General features: G+C 32.1%; 1 protein-coding gene across 2 annotated transcripts in view; it reads right to left on the reverse strand.

The window, feature by feature from the left end:
• The window catches only part of LOC107457459 (uncharacterized), a 216734-nt gene that overhangs the window by 46498 nt on the left and 148012 nt on the right, over positions 1–22224 (reverse strand). For both annotated transcript variants that reach the window (XM_043042732.3, XM_043042733.3), the window contains exon 2: positions 15190–15395. In XM_043042732.3, the coding sequence (XP_042898666.1) occupies positions 15190–15395 (206 nt within the window). The remainder of the gene's footprint in view (positions 1–15189; positions 15396–22224) is intronic.

The following is a 22224-nucleotide window of genomic DNA, read 5'->3' on the forward strand; positions in this document are numbered from 1 at the left end:
AACATCGTGCATGTTTTTAGGTTGGGGGAACTTAGATATATCTACTTTTTTCTATCTATTGATTTTGTTTTTATGTATAATAAGTCCTAGATAGTTTTTTCTTTCCAAACTCTCATTTAGGTAATTTCTGTGTTGAATAAGTGAACAGAAGTGCTTTAAACAGTTCAGTTAACTTTTGTATCATTTCTTTTCCTCGTTTTCGCTGAAACAAGTGTGTCATCCCAATAACACAATAACCTTATTTGTGCAACGGACCTAATGCGTGGTGCATCAATCTTTGAAATTCTGCTGGAGTACTTGTTAAGTCAAAATTATCCTTTTTCATAAATCGCCAATTTTATGTCTACCATTAACATCGTCATCTATTTTTCCTACTAATACTTTTAAATAGCTTTTTCATGCATTAACGAAAATAGACATTTCGTATTTACGATGAACTTACGATGTAAAAGGTTTAAAATAAATTTCCCTTCTGATTCTGATCGCTTCTTACGTAGTTAACTTACCATTAATAAATCATTTATAGAACACAAAAACAAATATTTTTTTATAGTTCAAGCATACTCGTAACTTACTTCTTTCACGCATATTTTGTATCAACGTTCTACAAGCCAAACAAACACAAATGCTGTTGCCATTCCTAACTTACAAATATATGCGCTTTCAGTGCCATATGTTTATTTGTGAAAATTTAATAAAGATAATTAAAAGTATATTCAGAATTTTTCCTCTCCGTCACCACTCCTTTGACAATTTGTGTTCTGTCGGGATGAAAAAGGCATATTACCTAACTTCAAGGTTTTTTGAAATGAAAATGTTCGTTTTCATAAAAAAAGAATCATTTTCAAAATTGTTATATACAGAGGTAGCCAAAAGTGTGGACATATTTTGAAAGTTTCATGTTTTTCAACTTTGTGTGCTTGTAGAATATATTAATTTTCACTTAAATACAAACGTTTATATATCAAATTAAAGGTAATTTAATGTAGAATTTAATAATAAATACAGTATTACAATATCTGTATTACAAGAAAGTTATGCAACTAATAGTAAGATCTATGTTAGATTTGCATTTTTTGAAAGTGATACTTACACAATCAATACTTAGTAGGGTAACCCTTATTTTTTAAGACAGCTTCACAGCGTCTTTTCATTGAGTGAACGCGTGTTTGGAGTTCATCTTTCGTAATCACTTGGTACCAAGAATCAATTATAGCTTCACTTAGTTGTCGTTTATTGGATGGAAGTTTTTTTCGTACAAGAATTTTAAAACGTCGCCACAAATTTTCAATTGGATTGAGATCTGGGCTGTTTCCTGGCCATGGTGATATATCTATGCCTTTATTTTGAAACCATGCTTTGCATATACTTTTGCTGTGCGGCATGGAGCTGAATCCTGCTGAAAAATAAATGGTGCGTTGTTGGGGAAGAGGTTGCTGATGGAAGGTATCAAGTTTGGTTTCAGGGCAGTTTCGATGTATTTTTTGGCATCCAGGATGCCATCAATCTCTTGAATTCGGCCCACACCATCTGCAGAAATACATGCCCAAATCATGACATTTGTTGGATTTTTTGTAGTTGCTTCAATGCAATCAGGATGAAGTGCTTCACCTACTCTACGTCTCACGTATTTTCTACCATCACTACCGAAGAGCGATATTTTACTCTCTCACTCCAGATTACTTGCTTCCATTGATTTTCTGACCATTTAATGTGTTCTTTTGCCCACTTAACTCGTTTTTTGCGTTGCTTTTGATTTAAATATGGTTTATTCCTTGGAATTCTAGCTTGTAGTCCAAATCCTGATAACCTTCATCTTATTGTTCTTGAACTTACTGCAATACCCGCTGCATTCATTTCACATCTAATGGCATCTGATGAAATTTTTCTATCTTGAAGGCATAGCCGTTTAATTTTTCTATTGGTAGTAGCACTTGTGCATTTTTTTCGACCTGATTTGGCATCCTGAATGCCAAAAATACATCGAAACTGTCCAGAAACCAAAATTGATACCTTCCATCAGGGATCTCTTCCCCAACAACGCACCATTTATTTTTCAACAGGATTCAGCTCCATGCCACACAGCAAAAGTATACAAAACATGGTTTCAAAATAAAGGCATAGATATATTACCATGGCCAGGAAACAGCCCTGATATCAATCCAATTGAAAATTTGTGGCGACGTTTGAAAATTCTTATACGAAAAAAACGTCCACCCAATAAAAGACAACTAAGTGAAGCTATAATTGATTCTTGGTACCATGTGATTACGAAAGATGAACTCCAAACACGCGTTCACTCGATGAAAAGACGCTGTGAAGCTGTCTTAAAAAATAAGGGTTACCCTACTAAGTATTGATTGTGTAAGTATCACTTTCAAAAAATGCAAATCTAACATAGATCTTACTATTAGTTGCATAATTTTTTTTTGTAATACAGATATTGTAATACTGTATTTATTATTAAATTCTACATTAAATTACCTTCAATTTGATATATAGACGTTTGTATTTAAGTGAAAATTAATATATTCTACAAGCACACAAGTTTGAAAAACATGAAACTTTCAAAAAGTGTCCACACTTTTGGCCACCACTGTATATGTTTATACGTTTACTAATATATCATCTAAAAATATATTTTTTTTCTTTTGAAAAATTCATGGAATACGAATTCAAATCGGAAAGGAAAATTGTATGATGTACTAAAGAAAACGTAGCTGACATAAAGAAACAAAATTAAGATTAATCGAATGTCTATTAACGACTGATTTTTAAAAATCAAAATAAGGCTTAAAATTGGAAATTAGGACTAGTCTAACGTCTATTAATAACTGTCTATTAAGAAACAGTATTGGGATTAATTTGAAATTGAGAATGATTGGATGTCTGTAAACTAAGTTAACTGTTACAAAATTAGGAATTTTCGGAATAACGATTAATCGGATATCTATTAACAACTGTCTATTAAGGAACAAATTTGGGATTTATTTTGAGTAAGCCAAGCCCGTCAAGTATCAATTCTCTTAAGAAGTGACACATTCTAAATTCCTTCACAAATATTTTTTTCTCTCAAAGATTTAAATTCTTTTACTGTATATTTACACAGAGACTTAGCACAAAGACAGGCATGAAACGATGTAGAAAATAAACAAATTAATTATGCATCGAAGTTTCTAGGTACACAAAACAAAAATATATCACGGTTAGAATAAAATACATAAACAAATAATAAATCTAAGTTAAGAAAAAGAAGTAGACGAGGAAGAATTATATTTCAACTCCTTCCATGGTCGATTCAGCTCTGTATTTATCGTTAATTCATAGGTCACATGTGTGGGTATGGGAGGTCTTCTTCTTTTTGAAGTGCAAGCAATCAATTGATATGTTTTCAAACATTTTGAATGGAAATTCTTAGATGAAAACTTTAAACTATACTTAGAGGAAACTTATTCTTGGAATAAACTTTAAATGAAATTTAGATGAAGTAAAATATTATTCAACTATTAATCGTTTAAATTAATTTTTTAAGTTTTAATAAAATAATTCTATTATTATAAAACAATTCAAAAAACTATGCTTTTTCTTCATAGCGTTAAAAAAACATGTTATTACATGTCCTTTCTATACACAGTTAAATTTATAATGCATTTAAAGCAATTTGCAAAGAAACACTAATAAAATTCCTCGCATCAGCTGCGTTTGTAAATTCTGCATCGAAGAATTGAACTTTAAAAATCTGCCTAGTTATCGAACGAATTTCGATACTTAATAAATTTGGATGGCAACAAATAAAAGCTCCGAAAAATGTTGAGCAAACGTAAGTTTTCAATTTTCCTATCAACTACAATAACTTAAACAAAATATTTACAAACTCTCTATCAACTATCTACTGATGTTTCTCTAAGAAAAAAAAAACAAGTTTTGATTTCGACTTTGGCGCTACTTTTGGCGTGTAATCAAATATTCCAAAAATAAAAGCGGAAATAAAAAAGGAATCGAAATATGCGAATAATTTCACCCGCAAGCATCATCGTCGGCTGCAATAATTGAAATTAAATTGCGTTATAAACGCGTTACTGAGTCAACCATGTCCGCGTTTGTTCTTTTTTGGAATAATTATTCAAAATATCGCTTTCTACCTTCTCCGATAGAGGGGGTTTACGGAAGAGGTTGGTGTAGCGAATAGCTTTTTAATTAAAACGGTTGTTGTAACTTAGGAGTAGTATAAGAAATGTGCAAATTTTATTCATTTGCTTTCTTTACATAAGCGAAATTTAATCTCGGAGTTTGTTTCAATTTCTGGAACATTATTCGTCAAAGAGGAAACTGTTTATTTTACTCGAAGAGACTGGATTTGTTGTCGTTTATGGAAGAAATAAATTTGTTTTAAAAGAGTGTGTGTAAGACATTATTTTTTGATTTATTCTGATATCAATACGTGATACAAATATTAATTAAACTTTTCTTTTATAGAAATATACTGCTTTCAATAAAGTTAATAAAGCTTAAAATCGGCTTAGTTGTGTTATTTCCTTTACGTTATTAGGAAATTTTTTTATTTGCTTTATAGCATGTGTTGTATAATTTTTTAGATAAGATGTCTGGCGATTTTTTTAAAATTCTTTTTTAAATACATATTTTATTTTAAAATAGTAAATACTTAGTTTTGTAATACAAAATTACATATAGGACGTTAAAAAAAAGAGGTGTTTTTATATATGTTCTAAAGATTATGCAAGAAAACTGCTTTATTGTACAGCAAACCAAAAAAGTGAGTCCAAAATAATTTTAGATAAAATAATTTGATTTTTAGGTACTGCAACAAAGACCAAATAATTCAAATAACAGACATTGAAATTGACTAACAATTAGAGCTTCCTTTAAATTAAATTACGAAACCTGGAGCAAAAAGGAGCGTTTTCTCATAATAAATTACTCTTTTTAATGTATAAACAGACACAAGAAAATGAAATAGTTCTATATTTAATTTTTATTTATCAGGATCGCTGCAAACGATTTCATGCAGGTTTTGGATTTTGCCATTAAACATTATATTCTTTAAGAGGATATAAAAGTTTGTATACGTTACAAACTTCAAAAAGAAGTTGGAGCATTTCTTATGACTTATTCCAATGACTTACAAGCTAGAAAACTTCAAAAACGTTTTCTAGCATATTAATAAAAATATATAAGAATGTATGAAAGAAATTTTTTTTTTGTGTGTTTTAGTTTAATTTTTAACAGTTAATAACTCCATCTAATTAGTTAATAACTATTAATTATCGAATGCTAAATTTTTTAAATTCCGTATACATTTTCCTACACTCCTTAATAGTTTCAATTTCCTATACTTCATAGCTTAGGCGTAACCAAATGAAGTGTAACTTGTAGTTAAACACTCAAGACCTCTTTAGTAGACGCTTTTTATTACAGTTGTAGTTGTAGTTCATTTACGTCGCACTAGAGCTGCACAATGGGCTATTGGCCATGATCTGGGAAACATCCCTGAGGATGATCCGAAGACACGCCATCACAATTTTGATCCTCTGCAGGGGGGGTGGCACCCCTGCTTCAGTAGCTCGAAGACCTGCACTTTACGGTAGAACAGTTTAACGAGGACCAATACCGCACACCCTCGGTCCTTACGCAGACTGATCCAAGTGATCACTCAACCGCACACTGACCGCAATCAGTGATGCTTGACTTCGGTGATCTGCTGGGAACCGTGTCTTAACGATCAGTCCACTGCGGGACCTTTTTAGTATAGAGGGATAGAGAAATGCTCCTCTGATTTGACCTTGGAGATGACCTCAGAATTAGTGATTTTCGGTACTTCTAGAAAATGGTTTAAACTTCTAATTAAACCTATAACTTGTAAAATAAACCCTACCTAACCTTTCATTAAATAGACTTCTGACTTATTCCAATTTGGCGAAGTCTAGGCGATTGATACGAACAAAGCTGTGCCAACTGTCTACGCTTTGTGAGAAAATTTCTTCTACTGGTAGCAAATTTTAAGTTTTAATGTATAATTCTTTCGTCAGTAAATTTATTTTAAAGTTATTTTCCAGGCCACTACATGAAAATAATTCGAAAATTCGTATAGAAAATTATTTTGTTCATGTTCTTTAGTGGTGAGGTTTTGAAAACGTTTGCTAAATTAACCAAAATGCCGAAAGCTTCACATTTTGATGATCCACCCATTTAATAAAGTATTTTATAAAAAGCGTTGGAGTTGGTAACCCTGCATAAAGACATATCCTAGTCCACGATGCTTTTGATCAGCTACATAGTACCGTCAATTTAGGCTTAGTACCAAGGTGAAATGTTTTGTATGGTAATATTTATTTCCTCATTTTTAGTAAGCCTCCCATCTTCCCATTTTTAGTATTCTCGTAGCATTAGTTCAATTTTTACAACATACGATTTGTGTATATATAAATAGTTCTTAAGGGCATCCATGCCGTGATCAGCTTCTATGATTTGATTCGAAAATAGTTCATTTTTATTTCATGGATTATTTGGATGAAAAAATAAATGAATGAATGGAAAATAATTGTAGTGGTATTGCTAATCTTAGCACAGAATTTCAAATTGATTCACTGAATAAAAACTGCAGCTAATGTAACTTACCATACTGAAGTAAATTCTCAAAATTGTCGGTAACCTGAACTTGAAACTTTTATATGGGCGTAGAAAATAACAGTGGAATAAAGTACAGTACTATCTGATCTTTGTAAGTTAAATTGAAACTAAGATATAAAACAACATAAATCTTTTTTTTTTACATACAAAAGTTCTTTTTTTACATTCCGCAATTAAATGTTGAGTTTCTTATTCTATTTGCTGTACAGTTTTATTAAATGAAGAAATAATTGAAAAAGCTTAGGAAAAATGTTGTTAAATTATGCAAATAAGTGGGTATTCTATGAAATAAAATAAAAAAAATATCAATGGAGTACTTATAGAAAGTGCAGGAGAATAGAGAAATATGCGGAAGATTGAATAATTCTGTTAAACTCTCACGGAAAGTGCATGGGAACAAAAAAAAAACGATCAAAAAATGAAATAATTCTGTTAAATATGCATAAAAGGTATTAGTAAATGATAAAATGTGAAAAGGAAAAAAAAATTCAGTTAATTCCTTTACAAAGTGTTTGTAAATGAATGATGAAATAAGTGAAAATTTGATGAAATAAGTAAAAATAGAAAATTTTGTGTTAAATACTTATGAAAAAAGTTAGTTGCTGAAGAAATATGATCGAATAAATTCCGTTAATAATGCACAGAATGTGGACGTAGATGATGAAATATGTTAGTAGAAACGTTTTTTATTAAAAGTTCACATACATTGTGGGTAAAAAGCAGAGTTGGGCAAAAATGTAATCGATTACATTTTTCGTTTACAGTAATCAATCACTTGTAATCATGATTACAAGAAAACATAATTTTGATTACAGCTGTAATCGTGATTATAGTAATCAATCGTGATTTCAACTTTTATTACAGCCGTAATCGTGATTACAATAGTCGATAACAGAAATCAATTACTTGCAAGCATGATTACAACTTTTAAAAATTTTGATTACAGCTGCAATCATGATTACAATAATTGATTAGAGTAATCAATTACTTGTAATCTTGATTACAATTCACCAAAATTTTGATTACAACTGTAATCATGATTCCAAGCAATTGCGATTACAAGTAATCGCAACAAAAGCGATTACGGGTAACTATGATTGCAAGTAATCAAAATATATGGATACATGTAATCAAGATTATATATAATCATGATTACATGTAATCATATATTTTGATTACTTGTAATCATGATTACATTTAAATTGATTATAGTATTTGGTTATGTAATCAGGATTACAAATGTAATCAAAATTATGAAAATTTGCAATCATGATTACATGTAATCATATATTTTGATTACTTGTAATCACGATTACATGTAATTGATTTCAGTAATTGGCTATGTAATCAGGATTACAGTTGTAATCGAAATTTGTAATCATGATTACAAGTAATTGATTACTATACCTGAAAAATGAAATAGATTACATTTTTGCTCTACTCTGATGTAATCAAAAATTATGATTACTTGTAATCGCGATTACAAGTAATTGATTACATAGCAGTAATTATCTGTAACCAATTAGAGTTGTAATCGATTACTGTAATCGACGTCCAACTCTGGTAAAAAAGTGTAGAAAAATCACGCTTCTTTTATATTTATAATGTATAACTGACACATTAGTGTGGTTGCATGTAATGTTTCAATATGAAAAGATTTATAGAGTACATGAAAAGTTTAAGGAACTTTTGGTTTTAGCCAATTAAATATTAATTCATCCGAGTTGATTTTCAGATGAATTCTTATCTAGACCAATAAAAAGTGAGAAAACTCTGACTGCCAGTGACGTCATTAAATATTTTTGAATGAGGACCTCTTGCGAGTGAAAAATGAATGTCACTAAACGATAATTAAACTTCATCTGCAAGCTGCAAGTTATATCGGATGTTATATCGATATTCCTAATAAAGAGCTTCATCGATAAGCAAACGAAGGGCCTCGTGAATAAGGAAAACCATTCTCCATGGATGAGAGTACTTCTTCCCATAATTGGATGTCTTTTCTTTTTTTTTAATTTAGTTATTGTTTGTTTTAATATGGGAGGAGGAGGGGAGGAGTATCTAGTCGGCTGCTTATAGCTCCTATAGCGAAAGAGAGAACTTTTCTGGTATGCTGCTGAAAAGATTTCAGTTAATTGAAAACCGTAATTCATCTGCAAAAGGATGATATTTAGAAAGAGAGGAATATAATAGTGGCAAAAGAGGAGAATATACGGGAATTGGGTTGTATAGCCTTTATTCTTTTAGCTATATCCACTCGTTGAGTTATGCAGATTGTGTTTCATCTTTTTTTGCTTAGTCAGCTGGTTGTTTAAGCATTTCAACTTTCGATTGTTTGAAATTGTTAAAAAGAATAAAAGATTATGATCGTGTTAATTTAAGGTCCAAGTTCTAACACCCGGAGAGCTGTAATAACCCCCCCCCCCTTGATTTTTGTTCTTTTTTTATCTCAACCATCTGATTTTAAACATTTCAACTGTCGGTTGTTTAAAATTGTTAAGTTGTTGAAAAGAATAAAAGATCATGATCGTGTTAATTTAAGGTCCAAGTTCTACCCTCCCAAGAACTCTAATAATTTTTATCCTCTTAATTTTTTTCTTCTCCTATCTTTCCTAATACCGTCTGATTTACGTGTTGTTTGCAGCTCTTTCGCCAAGAAAAATAAAAGTAGTCATAGTTTTTCCTTACCCTTAAGTCAGAGCTTCAATTGTAATCTGAATGTATCATTTTTTGTCAAAAATAAATATCTGGGCATCAAAATTGACAAGTAACATAAATATCTTAAAAGCTATTAAACTTTTTTTTTCTAAGAAAAAAATCGCCAATTTGGCGAGCTTTTTCCGCCTAGATAAAAATTATCAAAATCGATGAACGATTCTCAATTTTTTTTTAAAATTTTTATAGGCTCAAATAATGCAGTGCAAGAGTAACTTTTTAATAATTAAAAAACAAAGTCACAAATGATTTTCATTTTCATAAACTGTGGCTTTTCTTCATATTGACGTTGTCCCGCAGTGGACTGATCGTTAAGACACGGTTCCCAGCAGATCACCGAAGTCAAGCATCACTGGCTGCGGTCAGTGTGCGGGTGGGTGACCACTTGGATCAGCCTGCGTAGGGACCGAGGGTGTGCGGTATTGGTCCTCGTTAAACTGTGCTACCGTAAAGTGCTCGACTTCGCGCGCAGGTCGTCGGGCTACCGAAGCGGGGGTGCCATCCCCTCCGCAGAGGATCAAAATTGTGATGGCATGTCTTCGGATCATCCTCCGGGATGTTTCCCAGACCGTCGCCAATAGCCAATTGTGCAGCTCTAGTGCGACGTAAATTAACAACAACAACAAATCATATTGACGTTCTATGTCATTTTCAGAATAAACATAGAGGGCGCTGCATAAAAATAATTTTCTACTTGATCTAACATTCATGAATAACTGTTAAAAATTCATACCTGTTATTAAAATAACAGATGTGAAGTATTCGCAAAAGTTATTTCATGTGAAGACAGAGCCTTCAAAATACAGTTTTTTGACTATAAAGAACGATTTACTAATCTAAGTTAAGTATTTTTAAAGTAAGCTCTATCTTTTTAGCCGAAAGAAGTCTCAGCGTAAGAGCAAAATATTTCTTGCATTTGTCTTACGTCATTTATTTTACCTTACTGACATTGCCTTCCAGCAATTGTCAATTCCTGTTTCCTATCACACATACCAGAGGAGAGAGGAATTTTTTTTAGTTTCTTGTACAATTGTATACCTGCAAGCGACGTCATCGTAGATTCAGAATCGCGTCATTCGTAGATTCAGAATCCAATCAGGTTTGGCATGTGTGACTACTCTTAAGGCCTGGTTGGTTTCTTAAGACAAGAGCCTTGTCTGGGCATCAGCGGGAAGTTTACGTTACCCCGACGCCAAGCGTGAGCAGTCGTTCCAACTCAAACATTATCTTGCATTGCGCAAGCGTTAATGACGTGAACAAATATTTATTTTGATTTTTTAGTTCGTTCCTACAACTTTATGCGTTATTGCCGACCAGTGCTTTAGAGGGAAAAACATGACCTTTCAATCTGTAACCACAGATTGTTTTAAACACGGAATCTTTGTAACATAATACAAATTAGATCATTTTTTAAAGTCAGAGATTAATTTCTCTTCGGAATCAAAATCTTGGCAGATTTCAATGATCTGTTGGCTGCTGTCCGCCATTGCTTCCGTCGTTAACGTTACGTTCTAATCCAACAGCAGTTGATTCGGACGTCAGTCGTCGTTTAAGCTGAGAGTTCGATGACGTATGCTGTCTAACTCACAAATTAACCAATCAGAGGTTAGCACTCGCTTCAAGCTAACGTTTTGCAACTCTGACCTGTCATAAGAAACCAGGCCTTTATACAGGTATCGAATTAGATCTGATTTAAATCGCATGGTTAATTGCGCATTCTTCTTCTCGAGTTGCAAGTACTCAATTCCACGCAATGTCAGTGCAATGCATAATTCAATTCCATGCAATATCAATGTAATGCATGTTATACGAGTAGTTTTTCAAATTTAGTATAATAAAGAGTCTGACAAGCTTAAATAAAACGGCTTTGAGTGATTTTTGTTTTTTTAAAAAAATTTTTTATCCTTGCTACTTTCTTTCATTTTAGCCATGATTTTTTAAAGTACATTGTAGATGAATTCTAGCCCATTATGCATATTTTTAAAGTTGTTTGCTATGAAATTCTAAATAAAAATTAATTGCTAATAATTAAGTTTGCAGGTTCTTTTTCAAATTTCCATAAAAATAGATTTCACGCTACCCTTTCTGAGGCAGAAAACAAATTTATTACAACACATCGCGGTTATTATGCCACGTCACAAACAAAAAAATCTAAAGGAATAATAGCAAAATCACATCGTTCAAGAACCGCGTGGAGCCATCTAGTGGTGACAAACCTTACACTAATTTAAATTTAATAAAGCTGTGCACACGATTTTAATCATGGCGAGGGAAATAATTTCTAGGAAACGTTGGCTTACATTTTTTAGGAGTTTGTAGTATCACCAAACCCTAGTTATATATTTTGTTCTACATACCAGATTCATTCCTAATATTATTCTACATTCCTAATATTATTCTACTTATTTTTCGTACTCCTTAAAAATTATTCCTATTATTTTTTAGCTAAACGTAATTTGATTTTGTTACGTTGAGTTCGTTAATTGGTAAAACAGTTGTGTTACATTAAGAATAATATTTCAGATATTCAAGAAAAGACATATAGTTTTAAATAAAATATTTATCCAAGAATTTATAACAGTATTTACTCTTTGAAAACCACCCAGACGCCACATTTTTTTTTTTTTTTGGTAATAAAACTAAAAACCAACTTTGCATTTGTTGTAAAAAGTTACATGTTATAAGAATTTCAATTATTCGTCTAGAACAGAAAACTTTAATCATACAGTATATATAGAATATAGACAGTACATAATGTACAAATACCCTTTTAAACATCGTTCGAAGAGCAAACGTACTACCACAGCAGGACATTGTCACAAATCTTTTCTACAACTTATCTATTTAGCACACCTATAGTGGACATGCTTAGACGCGTTCAGAATTTCCATCTGCTTTAGGATAAATTAAATCTTTAGTCTTCACTCAGAGCAAGTGAAGATTTCAAAATCTCATTCCTACCTTCATGAATTGCAAATGATCACTCCTTCGAATACATCACACGTTTCTCTGCTGTTCGATATAAAATGTTCTCGAATAGACTAACAAGGGGGACGATGATTTTTGAGAGCTTGTCACTACAAAGTGGGGAGGAAACGGGGGAAATTCTTTACATGACTTGGTTAGGTTGATTTGTTAATTAACTTGTAGCTCTTTTTGTTGCACGTCGCCATAACTGATTGGCCTTTTTTTTTTTTTTGCCATGATGAATTTAACTCGGATATCACTTCCTCTATTTTATGTTCAAAACAAATTATGATAAATTATTCAATATGCTAAATCTAATATATCTAAATTTACTTTCCTTGTACTTTTTATAATATGCTGATGAAACGAGAAGAAAAAACATATTTTTGTTATTAAAAGGAGTTTGAAAGGGTTAGACCATTCTAGGATTTTCGAACATTCCGTGAAAGGTGCCGTAATATCTAAAAACGATGCGTTCTATGTTTTAAGATCCAGAAAAATCAGTAAGTACTCGAATTCTTAATTTTTGAATGACACTACCAGAATGACACTACCACTATGTGTACCCCGAAATTTTTTTCTCGAAAACACATTTTTTAGACCATTGATGTCCTTATACCCGACCGCAAGAAAATGGTCAATATATATATATATATATATATATAGTGCACTCTCGATTATCCGTGCGCGGATTATCCGGTTTGCGGATTATCCGTGCTCATTCCGGAGTCACACAAAAAATATAAAGAGAAACATTTTCAAGATTAAAAAAATTTGATTCATGAAGTTATAACACTGCCAAATTTTTGGAAGCAATATTCGTTATTGGATTGCAGTATATGGAATATCAGCAGCATCGTCAAAGGTAAAACCGTCTACGTTATCACGATCTTGAAGAAAGATCATACCGCTTGATGAACAATCCTCTTCAGATGTTCAAGAAAAATATAACAGTATTCTCGAACAAGCCTTGATGAAGAAAATTTAGAAGATTGGTTTCAAAGTGATGCATGTGAGCCTGGCTTCCAGTATTTGACTGATGAAGACATCGTTATGTTGTTAAATCAAATAGTGATGATAGTAACTGATGCAGAAGATGTAGTAAATGAATGAAATACAATTTCTCATTCTGCTGCTCTGTGGAAACTTTATTAGATTATATGGGAGGATTTGATTACGGTGACATTACTGCGGTTCGTAAAATTTGTGTATCGATATATGGCGAAGACGCATTACACATTTTTTAATAAGGAAAATTCCTAGTTTGATGTTATGCATGCAAATGTCAGTAATTTTAATATTTTTTGTACTGATATTGAATAAAAAGAGTTTTTGGATTATCCGTGTTTTTCGGTTGTCCGTACGAACTGTCTCGGTGATTAACCTGGATAATCGGGAGTGCACTGTATATATATATATATATATATATATATATATATATATATATATATATATATATATATATATATATATATATATATATATATATATATATATATATATATATATATATAAAGTTAAAAAAGTAGGGAAAAAATTACAGAACAATGGAAAAAAAGGGGGGGAGAAAAATAATAATAAAAATAATATGAAACCGAAAAAAGTCCCCCAAAAAAGGAAAAAAATTTATACAAATCTGGAAAATAAAAGATAATAGTCTTTTCATCAGCTCACACGAGTATATCCGCAAAAAGGAGTGCTTTCTAATATTGTATCAATATAGCCAAAGCAAAATATATCAATACAATAGTGTGAGGAGCACTAAAAAAATTTTTTTTACAAAAATTTTACAACAAATAAAATAGAACACATTAAGTAAAAATATCACGTAAAAACAGAAAATAAAATATTAAAAAAAAGCAGAATAACACATGAAACGAAATCTATAAAGCAAGTAGCGAATTCAAATGAACTTACATGAACGGGAAATTTTTCAAGAATGATTTAAAATATTTTCGTAACAAGATTGCCAGATTGCCAAAGAGCAAATTGAGGTAATGCATAAATTGAGGGGTTTTACATTCTTACTGCAGTACTGAAGCGCGTTCTTATTGCAGTACTGAAGTGCGTTTCATTTGTTAGTTACCAAGGATGGGCCCGAAAATGGATGGGTGCAAGGTAATTATACTGGATAATTTAAAGAAGTTGACAATGAATAATTTTAGAAAATTAACATTTATTTAAGAAAAAAAAAGAAAACAGAAACAAACATGAATTGCCTGTTTTGCACAAATTATTTATTAATTTTACTATAAGCGATTCAGCTTTTCACATATTTTAATAATAATAATCAGTGATATTTTCTAACTCATAGCTCTATTTGAACAAAAAAATAGTTTATTTCGCACATTTAAATATTTAATTATTTTATATTCGCTGTGTGAGATAAATTTTATAAAGAACATCACGTTGTTTTTTTTTTCAATTCTTACTATTATTTCAAACTTTCCATACATATATTTATACAGTTTGTTCAAATTTTCAATCGTTAATAAAATAATTTTTATTCATACATTAAAGTTCAAATACATTTTTTTTTTACATCTTGTACTGGATGATACTTGAAGTTCATACAGTTTTATCAAATACTAATTCACTAATTAAATTTAATTAATCAATGTTAGTTTCATATGGGAGAAAAAATTTTAATTATTTAACAAAAAGTAACTAAAATAAAATTCTTTGTTGACCTAAGGAGGAATTGACTTAAAAATTTTTTTATACTTGTTTCATATTCAATTAACAGTTGCTATGTATTTAACTAACAAGCCATTGAAGCTATTCATAAAGTGGTTAGTTCTTTTACACGGAGAAGTTGCATTTTTAATTTGCCATTTATAATTCTTAAATGAAACCTACCTGTAGATAGACGCCGGGTAAATCATATTTTTGTCCTTTGGGGTTGTCCCTGGGGAGGTACCTGTAGAACTCTACATCATTTTTGTACCACTTGACGGAGTACAGTTCGTCTGATTCTAAGTCTAGTGTGCAGTTCAACCATATAGATTCACCCCGCATTACTGCAGTTGGTACATCCAGGCTCAGCATCCGAAGGCTTAAGCAGCCTGCAAGACACAAACAAATAAGGTTAAATTGCATGTGTAGAAATAAAGTGCTTTTTATTGCAATTTACGGAGATGAAAATACATTGAATTTACTATTATTAAATTAATTTATTCTGTTTCATAATTTTTTTACAAATTATTATCAGATATGTCGATGAATATTTGCATAAGAATTTAAAAATTCGTTACTTGGGATTGGAAAGTTCATGCATATTATTACTTTGCGGGGAACTACTTTTAAAAATAAACAAAAATTCGATATGATGTGCAGGTGGTGTTTATGAAAATCAATGATATTAGCTATTGTTAATATGAACTGGTAATGTCTTCAAGTTAATATGAACTGGTGTGAATTTTAAGATTTGAACAAAAAGCTAAATATATTAATAATAATAATGTATCGGGTTACTTTATAATTACGGACATTAAGATAAACCAAAATAGCCAGCTGCAAACTTACTATAAGAGCGTTCATGATCAGGAACAAGAGCAACTAATATATATATACTACTGGCCATAAAATTGCTACACCAGGAAGGAATGCAAAGAACAGAATGATATTTATTGGGCACATACATTATAGTTGGAAGAACAATTGATTAAATTTTCAGGATATTTGGATACATAGATCCTTAGGAATCAGTACTCAGAACAGCCTCCCCTGGCAGCAATAACAGCAGTTATTCTCCTAGGCATCGAGTCGAACAGAGATTGGATAGCATGGACGGGTACAGCATTCTATGCAGTTTCAACATTATGCCACGATTCATCGACCGTAGTGACTGACGAGTGATGGCGTGCCAGTCATTCGGTAACCATTTACCAGACGTTTTCAATTGGTGAGAGATCATCAGAACGTGCTGGCCAAGGGAACAGGCGAACATGTTCTGTGTCAAGGAAAGTCAGGACAGTACGGACAACATGGGGTCGCGCATTGTCCTGCTGAAAAGCAGCGTTATGGAGGCCTCGAAGATAAGGCAGAGAAACTGGTCCTAGCACATCAAAAATGTAACGGCTGCTGTTCAAAGCGCCGGCAATGCGAACAGGAGGTGATCGAGACGTGTATCCAATGGCACCCCACACCATTACTCCAGGTGATGGTCCAGTATGACGATGTCGAATGCAAGCTGCCAATGGGCGTTCTCCACGATGTTGCCAAACACGGAAGCAGCCACCACGATGCTGTATACAGAACCTGGATTCGTCTGAAAAGATGACGTCATGTCATTCCTGCATCCAGGTTCGTCGTTGATCACACCGTTGGAGACATTCCTGCCTGTGATGTAGCGTCAAGGGTAGCCAAAGCCATGGTCACCGTGCTGACAGTCCATGCCGCTGCAAACATCGTCGAACTGTTCATGCAGGTTTGCTTATCGTAAGGTATTCCAAGTTTGCTTATCGTAAGATATTCCTGGTTTGCTTATCGTAAGGTTATCCAGGTTTGCATATCGTAAGGTATTCCAAGTTCGCTTATCGTAAGTTATTCCAGTTTTATATATGGTAAGATATTCCAGGCTTGCTTATCACAAGGTATTCCAAGTTTGCTTATCGTAAGGCATTCCTGGTTTGCTTATCGTAAGGTAATCCAGGTTTGCATATCGTAAGGTATTCCAGGTTTGCATATCGTAAGGTATTCCAGGTTTGCATATCGTAAGGTATTCCTGGTTTGCATATCGTAAGGTATTCCAAGTTTGCTTATCGTAAGGTATTCCAAGTTCGCTTATCGTAAGTTATTATTATCGTAAGTTATTCCAATTTGTAAGTTATCCAAATTTTCTTAAGCTTATTTTAATTAAAATAATTTACTTTGAGAAAGGGTTAAGCAGGATAATATGAAACTTTATTTATAAGAAATCCTTTTCTTTTTCATACACTGAAGTAATGCGGATTTGATTCATGCTTTTCTAGAGACGCAAGTATTGGAATTTGCTTTTAAAATGTATGCATTTTTTTCTTCTTTTGCTTTTTCATGCACATATAACGTTACTAACACTCGTCGAAAACAAACTTTTTTTTCCCCCTCTTATGTATGCGCCTACGTTTATCAACGTCAAACTTTTTCCCTGTCACTAAAGCGAAACACACCTTATACCTTATTTCTTCCCTCTTTTCCCTTTCTTCTTATTCTTCTATAGGGAATAAATTCGGCTCTGTCACTATTTCGAAGAATAAATAAGTGAAACCATGTGGTAAAAATCGGGGAGGGGGGCAATGTCATTTTATTCGGGGAAAAGAGGTAGATAGTGAACTCTTTTCAGAAAATTCGAACACGAATTCGTACATTCAGTCTCAAACGTTTTTCTGCTTCTATTTCGATACAGAAGCTCTTTCATTCCTTGTTCTATTTATTGGTTTCTAAGATACAGTAACTTCTTTTTCTTCGTAAGGGTTTAGAAGGTGGGGAAAAAAATCTGGCAACAAGTTTTAAAAGCAAACGATTCTATTGAGAATTGCTGAAGGGTATCTTAACGCTGTTGACACTTTCACAAATACATATTTTAGAAAATCTTGGATTAAAAGGTGTTTTCCCCTTTCACCTTCATTTCCAAACGATATATTTTCCTTCTAAATATAAAATCATTTTGAAATATATTTTTTTCTTCGGAGGAAGCATTTAAACTTAAAATTGTGTGTCTCATCGTTAAGGCTTGTTTAAAAATGTTTTTATTATTCTTTTTTTAAATTATTGTCCATTTTTATACTGTAATAGAAATCCCACTAAGATTAGATAGATGTGTTTTCTTTTTCGTAAATTTTCATTATCTTTTTACAAATGTTAGATTTCAACTAGTGTGGAACAATTTTTTTTAAAAAATTTTCCGAGTAGATATAGAATTTTCAGATAATTTGTGTGAATATGGATGGTGTTTTCTACACTAGGGAGCGCTGCAAGCTCTTGGCTCCCTATACTTATGGATTACTGTTTTCGGCGTGTTTAGAAGTCATTTGGCTTACAACGTGATCATTGTGTTTTTAGGCTATCTTGAGAAGTATTTCTGGTATAATTGTACTTGCTACCTGATTTATAATTTTTGTTTAAAAGAAGAATCGTTGTATGTGTCGTCATTTAAAAACCTGTCATTTCAAGGCGTAAGAATTGTAATAAGAAGAAAAAAAGAATCATTAAAAACACTTCTTACCTTGTTAAAAATATACAAACTTCGAATTATTAACCTAAATGATAACTTGTAAAATGAACTTAATCCGCTGCTCGAACAATATACTACCACTAACGCATGGTGGTGCATGGCTTGCACCAAGAACAAACAGTAATAAACAATTAAAATGAACCCAAATCAGAACTGCCAAAAAAAGAGAGTTCTTTTTAATCTAGTACCCATGTCACATTTTTTTAAACAATACATCTATAAATAACTAAAACCAATTTTCACTTCAAACTCACCAGAATTACTTAATATCATTATTATCTCATGAAATGCAACGGATTTGAGCTCAGAAATTATATAATTTATTTATTTCATTAAAATCAAAATTATCTGTTTGAAAATATCGCTTCGCAGAATAAGCTGTAGTAAGCAGCTGTATACTTTCTAACCGGAAGTAAAGCTCGAGATTGTTGTTTACATTTATATTGTAAACACCATCCATAAGGGTGCGAGAGAGTAGAAATTATCTCAGTTCTAGTTCTTTAAATGGAAGTGAAAGGGTAAAAATTCCCAAATTCAGAGTGGTTCGCAAACTGGGAGGGTCTAAATGATTGACTTTCATCCAGCAGAACCCCGACATTATAAAGTTCAATAACAGTTTGTGAACATACTTGCTAAAAGACTACTAATTATTTTGAAAATGTGAAAACAAAATTTTTTCAACGTTTCCTCAATGTTAGTTCCGAGAATGACCAAAATCGAGAGAATGTCGACTTTCACTGGTGAATGTCAACAATCACATAGTCGCTTTCGTGAATGTCAAAAATATTAGTTATATCCGATCTTATATTAATTTATTAGTTAATATTATTACATTTATTCGATATTTCAAAATCTGCTGAAGATAGATTAGGAGAAACATCAGTGTTCGAAGTACCGGTTAAATACATACTAGACAGTGGCACATGATCTAAAGATACATTGATGTATTGTATACCGGGAAGTAGCATTGAACCTTAAAAATACATCAGTGTAGGGTATACCTGGCAAATGTATACCAGGCAGTGGCACTTAACTAGACGTAGTATATATTTCGGACAATTACCAAAGCGACTATGTAATTTTTATAACCATCTTTGGACAGCAGACCCAATTGTGGGTTTACGACTATTATTGTTCAACTCCGTAACCTTGTTCAACTCCGTAATTTTAAACCCAATCCAGAAGACAAGGGAACTCCTAGGTCAAGTATTGGGAGAAATTCGTCTTCGAGGAGAATGTGAATGTCAACATTCACCGATTATGTAAATGTCAACATTCACCGGTGGAATTCAACTACCACCAATTCCGGGCATTCACAGTAACGTATGCATAAATTGATAACAAGTAAAATAAGCTTAATTATAGAATGTGTTAAAATAAAAGTGAAGAAAAATTTTCAAAACAAACATGTTTCTTTATTGTTGAATTTAAATTTTAGTTTGAAGTGAAAAGTTGAATTGGAAATGCATAATGTAATTTTTTTAAATGCATATAATTTTTTTTATTCATTGTTTCTAGCATTTTTACTTAAGTAATTTCATGAAAACAAACAAAATATATAAAAAAATAAGAAAATAAATATAATTAAAGGTTACCAAAATTATAAGTGGCAAAATAAATCCTTGCGACCTTTCCACGAAATCCTAGGATTCCGCATAATATTTTTTGGGTACCACTGCTCTATCGCATTAAACGGATAATGAATTGGAAATGTTAATATAATTTTTTTTAAAGGCACATAATTGTTTTTTTTATTCATTCTTTTTTTTTCTTCTTCTCTAGCATTTTTACTTAAATAATTTCACGAAAACAAACAGCATATTAAAAAAAAAGAAAAATAAATATAAATAAAGGTTTCCAAAATTATGAGTGGCAAAATAAATCTATGCGACCTTTCCACGAAATCCTAGGATTCCGCAAAATAATTTTTAGGAACCACTGCTCTATCGCATTAAACAGTAAATTTTAAGTTTTTTTGACTATTGAGGGAAAAAAAATATTTAAATTTTTATGAAGACTTCTCGTAGGTAAAAATTTCAAACTTAAATCCAAAAAAAAAAAAAAAAAAAAAATTTTAATAAATTGAATCGATAAACTTTTGAAATTATTCGTAAATAAATTTTTATTTTCGGTATGACACACATGCTGATGAACGAAAATTAAAATTTTACGCTTTTTCTTTTTCAAGGTGAAACTTATTAAAACTTAACTAACTCTAAACTTTATTTCAACTCTCTTTACTGAACTAACATTAATATCTCATTTAAACTATCTTAATTCAACTATCAATTTAACTATCTTTTATTCATTTCGTTAAATCGAAACTGTCACCGAAGTTCCACTTTATTTCGAATATGTAAATGTGATCCCGTCAGGTCACGCGTCTCATTTCAATGCAACAGCCTTGCTTGATTGAGTCCCCTTTTTCTTAAAAACGTTCCATATTTTTCCTTATAAAAGGAACAAAATTAAATAATTTTGCACTCCCTCCTCTCTCCCTCTCTCTTTGCTCCTGTTTTCTCGTAAAACTACAGGGAGTCAAATTATATCCTGGAACTAAAACCGGCTTCAAAAGGAAAAAAAAAAAAGACGAGGGAGAAAAAAAACTTAACAAAAAGTTACAGCTTCCATGTTCTGAAAAATTATTTGTTCTCAAAAAGACTTTTAATTTAAAGTACTAGAGAGAGATGTTTTATTTCTATTTTTTTTATGCCCCTCCTTTTTTCCGATAAGTGCGGGGGGGGGGGTAGTTTGAGGAGGGGGCACATACATCGTGTGGACAGACACGAGGATATTTATTTCTTACTTGTGGCAACACATTGCGATTCTTAAGCTTTTAACTTAGATGTAATAAGAAAGAGTTGAAAATTGGTATACTTATATGCTCAACAAATGCAGAGATTTTATATTTTATTTTATAACAGTCGTTGAACAGCCGACCTCAATTTCGGGTTTACGATTACTAATGCTCAATTCCATAGCCTTGTAATTTTGAACCTAATCCAGAAGACAAGGGAACTCCTGAATCAAGTATTTGGAGAGATTTGCTTAATGTCAAGTATTGGGAGAAATTTGCCTTAATTTGATGAAACTAACCCGCATTTGCGTTATACGGAGAGGAAAACCACGAAAACCTCCCATGGTCAGTTTGACGACGAGAGAGCTCGATCCCGTGATTCGTCTTCACCTGAGGATATTTTACGTCAGCACTGTGGTCGGTGCAAGCCGGGTTCCGAATTTGCCTTCGTGAAGAACTCTTTGATGAAACTAATCTACATTTTCGTTACATGGAGAGGAAAACCACGAAAACTTCCCACGGTCAGCTCGACGACAGGAGGATTCTATCAAATGATCCTTCTATCATTGATAATATTTTACGTAAGCACTGTGGTCAGTGCGAGCCGGGTGCGAAATCCGAATCGACCAGCTATCACCGGGATTCGAACCCTGTTCATCTCATTGGGAGGCGAGTGCTCTATCCCCTGAGCCACAACGGCTCGAAATGCAGAGATTGAATTCAACCTGAGCAAAGATTTTTAATAATATATATAAAGTGCTGCTAACCGGTTTTTGAAATTTCCTGAATTTTAAACCAGTAAACGCAAATTAATTATGAGGGATTTTTTTAAAAATTAAATGTAAATCATATTTTGAGACTAGAAATTTGTGGTTCATATTAA

This window comes from Parasteatoda tepidariorum, chromosome 1, assembly GCF_982258835.1.
Source record: "Parasteatoda tepidariorum strain Cologne lab strain chromosome 1, Ptep-v5.0, whole genome shotgun sequence".
In the NCBI taxonomy this organism is placed as follows: domain Eukaryota; kingdom Metazoa; phylum Arthropoda; class Arachnida; order Araneae; family Theridiidae; genus Parasteatoda; species Parasteatoda tepidariorum.